The sequence below is a fragment of the Acomys russatus genome, chromosome 18 (genome assembly GCF_903995435.1).
Source record: "Acomys russatus chromosome 18, mAcoRus1.1, whole genome shotgun sequence".
NCBI lineage: Eukaryota > Metazoa > Chordata > Mammalia > Rodentia > Muridae > Acomys > Acomys russatus.
Window position 1 is genome coordinate 39,964,488 of NC_067154.1, and position 13,123 is coordinate 39,977,610.

The window sequence follows — 13,123 nt, forward strand, 5'->3', positions numbered from 1 at the left end:
CTATCCATCACAGGCTGAAGACACTAGCTGTTGCAGTTACTGGAAGCTAAGAATTAAACCATTAGATGGGCTGTAACACCAAGGCTTATGCCTAGCTGGCAGCAATTTCTCTATGCCTTTCAACCATATGGTGGATTCAGTTTTAAATGTCCAATTTATCTATCCAGTCTGAACTGTATTTACTGAGTACTTACTGTATTTTAGGCACTACTCAAAACATGAGAGCTACATCAATGAGCAAAATCAAGAAAAGTCCCTGCACTTGTATCACTTTGCCAGATAGAGGCAGATGGGAATCATCACTAAACTCTATACTTGGAAATGGCCATAAAAGCCGTGCAATGAAAAACAAGCACAGTTGAGGGTCTTTGGAGGGTCAGCAAAGATGAAGCTTAATACATATGCCACATCATTCCTTTAAAAAAAATTCTTTTAAGTAAATTGGACTTCCATTTGGTTTCCTAGGTTTAGAAACCCAGTCACATTAATGCACTTCCCTGTAACTCTCAACTACAATCTATGTCTTTTTCTAATGGCTCTGCGATCTATGCTGAATTGTGCACATAGGCCAATGTTGCTATTGTACCATCCTCTCTAGTCTCTCCCTACTTTAACCCATCCTTCTGTTTGTGCATGCAGTATGTGCCTCAGAGTGCTAAAAACCAAGTCTAAGCAGATACTGGCATACCAGTGTTCACAGGAGCACTCACCATGGCCCAGTGGCCAGTGAGTGAACAAGAAAACCACAGCATAGACACTAATTACAATGGACACTGAGACTTAAAATCTGATGACTATGACATGAATGGTCCCTGGAGACACGATGTTGTATGAAATAAGATACAGCGATGGGCAGGTATTATGTGACTCAATTTATAGGTGATGCCTAGAATTAAGTCAATGGACAGTGGACAGGATTCAGAAAAATGTTTGGCTGCGGTTAGTGGAAGGAGTGGGGAGTCACTAATTAGCTTGTTGTTCAGTCTGAGATGTTGACAATGCTATCTGCCTGCCTCTGCCTCCACTAGTGCAGGGATTAAAGGTGTGCGCCAGGACGCCTGGCTGGAACTGAGTTCTTAATTAACTGTTTGAAGCATTATGTTTCAGTTACTAGAACATATATTTGAACATGCAAATAAATTTTATAATGATTTCCATATAAAGATACAGAAAAAAAATACATTTACTTGAATAGCCAAGCCAATGCTAATATAATTATTTTCTCTCATTATCAGGCAAAAAGAATTCCTCTCTTACTCAAAGCTTAATTTAAGATATAAGTATATAATGTAATGTAAATTATATAGCTTATCATAAATTTTTCACATAGTAAATTCCTTAATATTTAGACTACCTTCAGAAACGGAACTGAACTCACAAAGCATATAGTAAAGGACACGCCAATAACATCATTAATTATTTTATTTTTATCACTGACAACATGCACGATACTGCCACTGTATCACTGGTTTATTAAATATTAATTATGCACTCATTAAAATGTTTACATTTAAAAATGTGACACAATAAAGTTCTCTATAAGCACAATCCTTCCTCAATATAACTTAATCTATAAAATTATAAATAGAAGTATCAACTCTATGGCCTAGAAGTACACACAACTTGTGAAGCTTGAGAACGTACTTTTTGATTTTATAAATAACATGCAATATATGCGTATCACCAATCAAATGACACTGACAAGGTCTTACTGTCTCCCAACCTGGGAGAGTTGCCTACAATAGACCTTTCAGTTTACCTAGTAAAAAATGTCATGCATTTAAAAAATCAATATAGCTACAAGCCAAGATTTTGTCTGTTGAGATCAGGTCCCACTATGATGCCTCTGTAGCCCAAGCTGGCCTGCGAGTCACAATTCTTCTGTCTCAGCCTTCTGACAGCCAGAAGTACTGATCAACAGATGAGATTAGTTTAACAGCAGCAGAGAGGGTAGCTACTTAATTCCTAAATCTTTTTAAAACCACTTCTGATTGTCTAAAGTTAAAAAAATAAAAATAAAATTTAAGAAACAAAAAAATTAAGATTAAAATCCATACTAAGCTTGTGAAAATATTCCACTGAGATTCTGTAACAGGAACAGAATCAATACTATCATTATTTTTGAAGCATCATTTGATGAGGTAAAGCTTTAATGGTAAAAATAATGACACACAAAATTTTTCTGCAAATTATACTTGTAATCCTTGTACAAATTGACTACAATGTAATCGTCATATTTTCTTGCTGAGCTTGACATATCTCACTGGGACTTCCCCGGAAGTCAGCTTGTATTTTCAGCAGCCTAAAACAAGAGAGCAAAATCCATTATTTAAGAAGTCATGGAGGTAAATCTGTCAATACTACACTATACTTAATAAACAGCTATCTATTACACAACACAACTAAATTGTTTTTATTAGATTTTATTAGAAAAATAAAATGACTTATTTTTGTTGTATTATCAAGATTATCTTCTAAACTTACTGCTGGGTAACAAACAGAGAAGTTACTGATACAGTAGAGAGCATGTAAAATGCGCTGCTTCTTTAAGAGCGGACCCTCTTGTTTCCCAAGGTCTTCATTAGCTTGTTTTATTGTAGTGCAAAGACAGAAATAAAAATGAGAAAGATCTATTAAGCTACAAATAGAGGACACCAGCAATAGAGAAACAGTAAAGATATTCTTAATCTCTCTTCTATTTTTAAAATTTTTGCTATAAGGTATTTATTTACTTAAAAGCAAAAATAACTATTGTAATAAACTTAGAAATAAAGACAGCACACTTACATTCTCAGTCCCAAACTCCATATATCTTAATGAAACAGTTAGAATATCCTTTCTCAAGCCATGGAACTTCATTTAGGGTGTTGCGTACACACACACACAAAGCCACATACACCGGGGGGGGGGAGTGCAGCGGTTAAAAGTAGAAAAAGAGCTTTACATCTTTCATGACTGTCCTCTTCCCTCCGTTCCTTGTCCTTCCTCATCACCTAGCATTTCCCTTTCCTGATCTCCTTTCTAACTGGTATAGATACCCTACAGCTGCTTACACATGCACATAGTATAGGCTACATCTGCAAATGAGGGAGAATGTGCCCTATTTCTTCTTTCCAAGATTGGGTGACGTCACCACCCAGGTGTGCCATTCACCAGAAGCCTATCTGATATGTATTTCAAGTAATCCCAGTACTCAGGAGCTAAGCCAAAGAGCTGGTGCTGACCCTGAGCTCCAAGAGAGGAAACCCTGCTTCAAAACACCAGGACAAAGCAAATGTGATACAATTTCTTAATGCCAATATGAAAATGATGACTGTATTCTTAGAAACACATGCTAGATTTTTAATGTACTTCTATTTCCTAGCTAAAAATATCTTTTAGCTATTTCAAGAAGATACAGTGAACTAGTTAGAAAATTATACATAATATGAGAACTAAATTTTTCTTTTACGGACAACAGAACTGAGCTTCTTTTCCTTAGAATGATCAGCTCACAAATAGAGTTTGAATGAGCTTTCTTCTCCTCTGGACTTAACACACAAGAGAGTTAGATCATAGTTTTCTAAAAATTATTGTCAGGTGTTGTGGCACTCTGGAGGCAGAGGCAGGCTGATCTCAATGAATTTGAGGCCACCCAGCAATACAAAAATGAGACCATTTCAAAAAAAGAACACATTTAAAAAGCTGGCTCGTGTATTCTTTGTCAGATGGTGCAAATTAAAACTCCAGTCAAGCAGGTCACTAGCGGTAGCTGGACTGTTACTGTAAGCTTCAGTTTCCTTAGCAGCAGGTTGATAACAGCAGTGGCAATACTTGTCACTGTACGAGTGGGGGAAGCAATGCCAGCACAGCTTGAACTTACTGTCTACTCTTCCTTAACTGTCTACTCATTTAACTATCACCTACTCTTACTTTCCAGGTCTGTTTCATCCTGCTGTGAAAACTATAAACTGAGTTTTTAAGCAGTTGACAAAGTAAGTGAATTAAAAAGAGGCTAGACAAAAGCCCGAGAAATACATTCAATTTTATGGGTACTCATAAGTGCAAGCTAAAAGAGGTCCCATACATGCTCCTTAATGAGAAATGGCTGAAATTAAGGCTCCCAGTAATGAAGTGAGAAATAGGAAGCAAAGGCAACTCATATGCCACTGGTGAAATAGAAATCAAGACAACTACTTTGGGAAAGGTTGGCACTGTAATGATCTACTGAGTTGGTAACACGCACAACCTACAGCCCAGTCATTTTATGTCTAGGTACATACCTAAAACAAATGCACATGTATAAGCACGAAGAGGTATGTGCTACAATAATGCTAAGCAGTGCTCAAAGTAGCATTATTTACAACAGTTTTACACTGAAAACAACTCATTATCCATTCACAGCAGAAAGGGTAAATTGCCACGCATTTGTAGAAGGAAATGTATTTGTAAGAAAGGAACACATTACAGTGGCATTCAACATAAGTGAACATCACAAAAATAACAGCAAATGAAAGAACCCAGTAGAAATAGACTAAGAGTCCATTTAAAAGAAGCAGAAAACTTTTATAAAGTTAAAGCAGCTTTTCAATGCCCAGGTCAGTGAGACTGGTGAAATGTCTACCATGGCCCTCAGGGGAAAACACGAAGGAAGAGGAGAGTGACTGTGGAGGGAGCAGGGATTTCTAAGGTGCTGGTAGTGATAATCAGTGGGTATTTCATTCTGTGTGTGCGCACACGTGTGCACAGTCATCACCAGCTATCTTCCACAATCACTGTCCACCTTAGGTTTTGAGACCATGTCTTAGGCGAATCTGGAGTTTGTAAAACTACCTTTTTGCCTGATATCATTGTTATCTGTCTCCATCTGTTAACCTAGGCCTAGCCCTGGAAGTTTCTAGCCTCTGTACAATCTAATCTAGGACTACATTTTTTTTCAGCCTGAGACTTAAGCTCACCTTTGCTACTTTCTGAACTCAGGCTAGCTTGTTCATTTCAGCTGCTCTGGCTCAACCTTCTCTCCAAGCTGACTGATTCAATCTGGCATCTCTTGGCTTGTCTGAATTACTAAATTTGGCAATATGTTCTAACCTTCTGGTTCCTTCTCATTCTCTGCCTTGTTTTGTCTTACCTGAGTCTAGACTGTTCTCATTGTACCCTGTCTCTGACCACTGTCCAGGTAAACCTGCTCCCTCTGCTCTCCCTCTGTGCTGGTCTCTTAAGTCACCTCTTTCCTCTCTCGTCTTTTGAGAACTGGGCATATCCTATTCTGTCAAATCTTTCTCTGATGTGTAATTCTGTCTACCTCTCAATTAGGTATCACTTTCAAACATGAGTGCTTCCTTCCACAAATGAACGTTACCTTCGTTGTTTGGGATTAAAGGTGTGTGCCAAGGGCAACTGAATTTGACCCAGATCACACAGACCTAGAAGGTCTTTGGATATGATCAGAGCAGTCATGTTGCTGGATTAAAATTCCTCCACAGGAATTTATTAATTTGTCTACACTAACTGGCCAGCAAGCCCCAGGGAACCCCAGCTCTAGGAATTCAGACACACATTCCTAAACCCAGCTTCTTCTTGGATGCTGGGGATCAAATTCATGTTTGCATGCTTGTATGACAAAGACTTCATGGAGCCATCTTCCTAGCCCTTTTTGTACTTATAACCAATATTTGCTCTGTAAGCGTATTTTATTTACCTTTGTGTTAGGTTTAAACATCAGAGATTAAAAGAATTAAAAAAAAAAAAAAACTGGGTTGCTTTGGAAGAAACAACAATCTGAAAAACAAGCAACTTACAGATTTCATATAGTTCCATTTTCTCAGAAATAAGGAAAGAGAAGACACTGCTGGTGGACAGGTTTAACTGTAGTGACTTACAGTTTCCATATTCACGAATAACAGGATACCTTACCATCATGCAGCCTTCTCTCCTGCTGTTGTCACATGGTGTTGTTTCTATTTATCTGTGTTCCTATCTCCCTTATCTAACAATGACACTAGCTGCTGGACTAGAAGCTACCCTAATTCAGCATGAACTCATTGTAATCTATAAGGTATATGAAGACAATATTTCACATATGGTTAGATTCACTGACACCAGGGATCAGGACTTGAACTTACTACTTGGCAGAAGGCACAATTCTACTCAACACAGAAAACCTTGAAAGTAGTGAGAGAGTCCTAAGAAAAGATAACATAGTTTGTCAATAATTTTTGAGGTATGAACGTTTACCTTCTGGTCTCAAGACTTTCTCCTGATGGCATCAGAAGTTAGCTGAATCTGGTTTAGCTAGGATCTTTCACATAGCTTGTTAGTTGTTTCTAGACACAATAATTATATTTATAACAAACTAACATACAAATCTAACCTTCAGCGCTTCAGTACCCTTGCGAAGCTCCTTAATAACAGATGATAAGGCTTCTGGGTTGATTCCTTGTTCACAAAGCCGTACACAAATAGACAGTGTTTCCATGTCTAAACCGGTATTCAAAATCCTTGAAATCTCAAGCAGAACTGAAAAGATATAGACACAAGTTTTAAAAAGTATTAACACCTAAAAATAAAAATGCACATAGCCCTTCTGTTCATTTTTTAACAAAATGAACCGGTTTTGTTTAGGCATATTTATGTATATATATAGGCATGCAATAACAATTAGTAAAACACTAGAGACCATGAGTTTGAAGGAGAACAGGAAGAGTGTACGCGAGGGCATGTTGGGAGGAAAGAAAGAGAGCAACAGTGTCATCAAGTTATAATCTGAAAAGCAAAAAATAAACCAAGAGTTAAAGAACTTGGGGAAAAGCACTCTGCTGTGATATCTATAACTTGAAATTCAACCGTTTTCATTCACATTTTAATAGATTATTTTCTCTATCCTAGTTATGGTTTCGCCTCCCTCTCCTGCTTCCAGTTCCTACCCACTTCCCCTCCCATTGGGATCCCACTGTCTTTCCATTCTCATTATAAAGCAAACAGGCTTCTAAGGGATAATATAATAAAATACGATAACGTAAAACTAACACATAAGAGTTGGACAAAACAAACAGAAGGAAAATAGCACAAGAGACGGCACAAGAACCAGAGACCTACTCATTTGCACACTTAGAAATGTCACTTAAAAGAAAACTTTTAATCCCAGCACTCGGGAGGCAGAAGCAGGCGGATCACTGTGAGTTCAAGGCCAGCCTGGTCTAGAGTCCAGGACAGCCAAGGCTACACAGAGGGCCAGGTGCAGATCCATGTAGGCCCTGTGCACTCTGCTTCAGTCGGTGAGTTCATATGCACTAGGGCCTTGTTTTCTTGGTGTCCTCCATCCCCTCTGGCCCTCACACTCCTGCCTCTTCTTCAGCAGGGTTCCCTGAGCTCTGAGAGGAGAGATTTGGAGATATCCTATTTAGAGTTGAGTGTTCCAAGGTATTTAACTCTCCATAAAGTCTGGCTGTGTGTTTCTGTATTTGCTCCATCTCTGATCATGGCTGAGCAGGGCACTCCTCTACTGAGGAATCAACACCTCAGGGTTCGGAAAGCAGTATCTGCTTCTCAAGTTCTCTCTGCTTGTTTTTTCCGTCACTGACTGACTGTCGCGTGTGTATGTGGGTTCCCACAGGCCATAGGGTACAGCAGAGGTCTGAGGAGACTTACGCAATCAGCTGTCTCCTTCCACCATGTGGGTCCTGGAGCTCAAACTCAGGTCATCAGGTGTGCAGGCACAGCATCCTTACCTAGTGAACCATCTTTCCAGCCTAGGGTCTGTTTTAGAAACTTAAAAATAGTTGCTGAACATGCCTTTTCATGGAAACACCACCTTCTTAATCTCTGTGCTGTTTTAAGAGTTAGGCTGCTCTTAACACTTCCCCCGTTAACATTATATTGTGGTAACTGTTATCTATAATTTATTTCAAGTCAAATTCTAAATGAACTACTCAGCAACATAGGCATTTCAAGCTTTAGAACTTGTCATAATAATTTGACAGAGTAACTCCATCTGTTGGCTTTATTAATAAAAGCTGTACCTTCAAACTTTTTTATATTTTAGGTGCATGAATGTTTTGCCTATAGGTATGTAAGAACGCCACATGTGGCCTTAACCTCATTTTCTTCAGCACTGCTTGTTAGTTCACTAGAATATCTGTCGGAGACATGAAAAGCAGCAGCACTGAGGACCTACATCACATAAGCACTTTTCCAGGAATCCCTTTCCTCCTGGGACACACACACCAGTTCCATTAACTTTGTTAAATGGTGGTTGTTTCCCACAATGCATTTAGAACTCAAGTCAGCTGAAACACATTATCTATTGAATACTTTTCCCTTTCATGGTGCTTAGGACATTATTTCTCATGCACAGTGAATTTATCATTATTCTCATCCAGCACATGAGAGTTGATTTCTCCTGTCCATAAATTCCTGTAGTGTAGGTAGAAGAAAAGATCCTTTTCCTAGAAATAAGCCAGTTGCCACAATTTCTGTCAATGGTTTAAATTTTTCTGTTCATAACTCCTATTTTCCTATTTATATACCCAGTAGTTACAAGCCAGATATTGTAAATTTTATTTTGTTGGTGAAGAACATGTTTTAGCTTACTATAAATAGCTGGAAACTAATTCTTTCAGGTCTTAATCTTCAAGTCAGTCAGCCAGAATCAAAGCACCGCAGTGAACAGCTGATCGTGCTACTAAAGTAATACCATTCCTTCCAAATACGCAACCGTTTTACAAAGTGTGTTTTCTATGCTGGCTGGTAGGACGGCACCGCCCTGTGGGAGCATGGTGTTGTACTCCTCTGCTACTGCGGGTGTTTTGTGCTGGGCATGTGTATGTTTTGTGTGTGATCATCATTATTGTGTCCCACCTAACCCCCAACCCTGTTTTTTTCTGGGTAGTGAATATGTTAATTTGCACTATGCTACTGATCTCCAGTATTCTCTCTGTAGCTCTCTCAGGTTTTTTTTTTTTTAAAGCCTGCGGTAACTCTTCCTGCATTGTTCTCCCCTCTCTTTCAAGCTCCTCAGTTCAAGCCAACTGTCTGCTAGGTTGCACCTGGTGTGTCTGAGCGGCAACGAGGCCTGTAAAGGCAATGAGTTGGGGTGACTAAAGGACAGCTTCATGCTGTCTTGAAGAATCACATTCTTTAAATGATTGATATCCAGTGACTTGTAAATCTTTCTGTTTCACAGGCTTCTGTTTTGTCCAAGTAGGCGTATACGCAGAGTATGTCACTCCATCTTGGCCAGAAGTACTCATTCTTATTTTTTAAGGGTTCAATTTATTAATATTTTGTTCTTCAGTGATATAAGCCTGTTACTCATTTTACCTGCTGCCTTCAGTGACTTGCTTTAAGACTTTAATTCCCTAAAAAATCATTTGTTCTTGTTTTATATCGCAATGCTTGCTTATGTGTAGTGATTTCCTATTTTTGTCTGTTGCTCCTCCCTTTATAATTTAGGCTGGCCGGGTGTGGTGGCACATGCGTTTAGTCCCAGCACTTGGGAGGCAGAGGCAGGAAGATAGCTTTGAGTTTAAGGCCAGCCTGGTCTACCAAGTGAGTCCAGGACAGCCAAGGGTACAGAAAGAAACCTTGTCTAGAAAACAAACAAACAAACAAACAAAAATTAGGCTCTATTTTCCAATGTTCTTGTTTATCGGAGATTGCTCTAATTTCTGAAGGGGAGCAGGCAGGAAAGGAGAATGGCCAGGAGTGAGCTCTCTAGGACTGGACGACCTGAGGTGAAATTCTAGTTTTGTTACTAGAGTAGATCTCACATTGCTTTTACTTTACCTTTCTATAAACTGCAGGGTTTTCAGGGTTAGGGTAAGGATTAAAGATACGCTTAGAATGGTGCCTAACACATAATATGACTTACTAAAAGCTTAGCTATTACCTATTTACGACTTTCTCCTTTTCCACCTACCTAAGGCACTCTGTGACTTTTGGGTGAAGACTCCCTTCTTTGGGAAACTCCTCTTGCTCACAAGCTCTTTGACACTCCTCGCATCCTGGCCTCACGCTCTCTGGACAAAGCTTTAGAGAAGCTTGTATGAAGGTGCCTAGACTGGAGGGAACTTGCGAAGTTCACTGACATCAGTAGCCAGTGTGCCGGCAATGCTATGAAGGGGGCAAATAAGTAAAAAACAGAGGAGGAGACATGCAAATCCAGCAAGTAGATATAAAATGGGAGTTTGTATTTCAGAGTTTTAAAATATGGGTTGGAGCCAGGTAATTGTGGCGCACACCTGTAATCCCAGCACGCGGGAGGCAAGAGGCAGCCTTGTCTACAGAGTGGGTCCAGGACGGTCAGGGCTACACAGAGAAACCTGTCTTAAAAAAACAAAAGGACAAAAAAATGGGTTGGAAGTGAAAGGGTTGCTTATGATATGGAATCAGTCTATACTGCTGTTATTTTCGTAAGACTGGTAAACGAAATAGCATGAAAAAACAGCCACGTTTTCAAATATCAAATTACGGATTAATTTTAAGGCCTACTAGGAGGCATAAGAAAATCAGTTTTCTTGTCAAATGAGCAGCTAGATGGATGACAGTTAGTTTCACCGACTAGTCCAATGGCTCGCAGCTCCTCTGTTTAGTAAGCATATTACCTGATATATAAAGTTTCAACTACACTAAGGTACCAGGAAAAGAAAACTTACTAAAAATACAATTACTAGTAGTAAAATCAGAATTTGAGGAGTTACCCTGAAAGGGGAGGAGGGAGAGGTTAAAAGGTGGAAATGCTGGGAGTGAACGTTGCGTGTGTAAGGGTGTGTAGGTAGAGTGTGTTATCCCCACAGCTCCTACACTGTCAGGGCTGGGAAAGCTCTCGGGGTCACACAAACCAATTAGGAAGCACACCCCACCCCCTCTCGCCTCCCTTTATCTAGCTTTTAAAAAGTTCACTCCATTGACAACTGAAATGCAAACTTTACAAGTAGGCCCCACTACCCTGGCAAACCGCTGACAGCCAAAGCTTAAATCACTGTTCAGGAAACACAGAGAGGAGTCAGAGGATAAGGAGAAATGCAGTAGAGCCGAAGAAAAGCTGCTATCAAGGGGAGCAATGGGATCCAAATGTTTGAAAATCTCCTGTTGGCTCTCATGCACTGATTTAAATGCAGTAACACCTCACAATATTCTCCCTTCATTAAAGACAAAAACAAGCTTCTCTGGTCTTCACTTTTACATGATCTTATATTCTGTACTTTTAATTATACATCATATTCTCTCAGAACAGATGGTGATGCAACCAATAAAAACCTTAGTTCTCACAGCAGTCCCACCAATGAATGGGTTTTCCTGAAAACTGGCTGGAAGTAGGCCTTATCTTCAGATACTATCAAAATACACACCAGTGTGAGAGGTGTGCCCTAGTAGACCCAGCACTCCATGGACACTTCCAGAGGCAGAAAGAAGAGGATCAGGACTTTGTGGTCACCCTAGGCTACACACCCTATGCCCACAATGGCACCCAAAGCAAGACGGTAATTTATATACACAAAAACTCCTTGTATACATAAATTCACTTTACAAGATACGTCGTGTGACACCCATGATGAAAAATCAGGCTGGAAGAGAATTTTCAGAAAAGAACTCATGTAACAAACACCGGTTAAGTGGAAAAAAAATAAATGTAAAGCTAAGTTTCATTCTTTAAAAAAAACGAAAGCGGTGATCAGTGTAAGACATTGCAAGAATCTATCAGAAGGAGAGAGACAAGAAGGTGGGCTAAAGTGAAGCAAACACAAAGCAGTAGGGTAGTAACTCCATAGGGTTATCTTTAAAGAGAGACGCTGAGGGAGAACCCCCTGGAAACCATCAAGGCCACTGCCAATACAGACATGAGCACCACTTGCAGATGGAAATGAGTAAAAAGTAGACACAGAAAAATGCTTGCAAACCGGATGACAGCTAACGCAAATAAACAAACTGATCACTTTCGATACACATTTTACCTGATTGCCATATTTAAAATACCCACAATATCCCTCGGCACTATAGCTTTGTTTTTACAAGGAGAATTACAGGTTTTTGTCCGTCTGTTTGTTTGTTTGTCAAGAGAGGGTTTCTCTGTGTAGCCCTGGCTGTCCTGGTCTCACTTTGTAGACCAGGCTGGCCTTGAGATGTTGCCTGCCTCTGCCTCCTGAATGCTGGGATTAAAGGCGTGTGCCACCCCGCCCAGCTCATAACTACAGTCTAATAGAGCAAAGTGTTGGCTCCGAGAGGAACGACGCTACAGAACCATAGTAGAAAGAAGGCAACTCCAAGACTTAATTTTTTGTACACGTGGGTGCGCTCTACCCATTTGCCAACGGGCGCGAACACGCCCACAGGACAGGCCACCCATGGTACCCAGCCTAAGGCCTGGGAGGTGTAGACGGGAAGGTTTGCGGCTCCAAAACAAAACAGCTCCTTTCTGAAATGCCGGGGCCCAGAGACGGAGCGGCGACCGAAGCTCCACGAGCTTGTCAGGCGCCACTAAAGGATGCACCAGGGACCGGGGCAAGTCGCGTGGACCCCGGGCTGGGCGCGCAAAGAGCCGACGCACGGCCAGAACGCGGCGCGCGCGCCCAACTCCGCCGCAGCGGAAGGCCGACGCTCTAGGAGGGCCGCCAGCTTCGCGGTCGCCGCGGGTCCCGTCCCCACACCCTCGCAGGACGGCGCTGGGGAAGACGCAGGGACCGCTGGGCCCTCCACGACGCCTCCAGCTGGGGCTCCATGGCGGGAAAGCGCAGGCCGGGTACAAGGAGCGTGACGCGGACTCACCGTCCATGGTCTCCCTCACCGCGTTCAGGTTGGCCGAGGCCGCCGCGCCCGCCCCGCCGCCGCTCGCCATGGAGAGGAGAAGCCCCTCGGCCGGTGGGAGAGTGCCTGACCCGGAACCGGAGAACCTACCTCTCCCTCCCGCAGTCGCACCGCGCGACGGAGCTCCCGCCGCCCGAGCCCCACCCACGCCGGGCAAGCCCCGCCCACGCCCCGCCCCCTCACGCACGGCGCCGACGCGGGACGGCGTCGATTTGAATTTGGAGCCACGTTCCCCAGCGCGGAACTTAGAGCGAGGAGTTAGCGTTCGAATTCACCCAGCCGCCTCGACGCTATTGGCTGGTTCGCGGACAGCGGTGAGACGCGATTGGCCAGCCGCCTT

At 41.7% G+C, this 13,123-nt stretch overlaps 1 protein-coding gene across 1 annotated transcript; it reads right to left on the minus strand.

The window, feature by feature from the left end:
* Positions 1-1,850: 1,850 nt before the first annotated feature.
* Positions 1,851-12,916, minus strand: Mzt1 (mitotic spindle organizing protein 1). Its single transcript, XM_051160904.1, has 3 exons — positions 12,745-12,916; positions 6,353-6,498; positions 1,851-2,302 (listed from the first exon to the last, which is right to left on the minus strand). Exons 1-3 carry the CDS (start codon positions 12,812-12,814, stop codon positions 2,282-2,284), a joined length of 237 nt encoding a protein of 78 aa, XP_051016861.1. The 5' UTR covers positions 12,815-12,916; the 3' UTR covers positions 1,851-2,281.
* Positions 12,917-13,123: the final 207 nt, after the last annotated feature.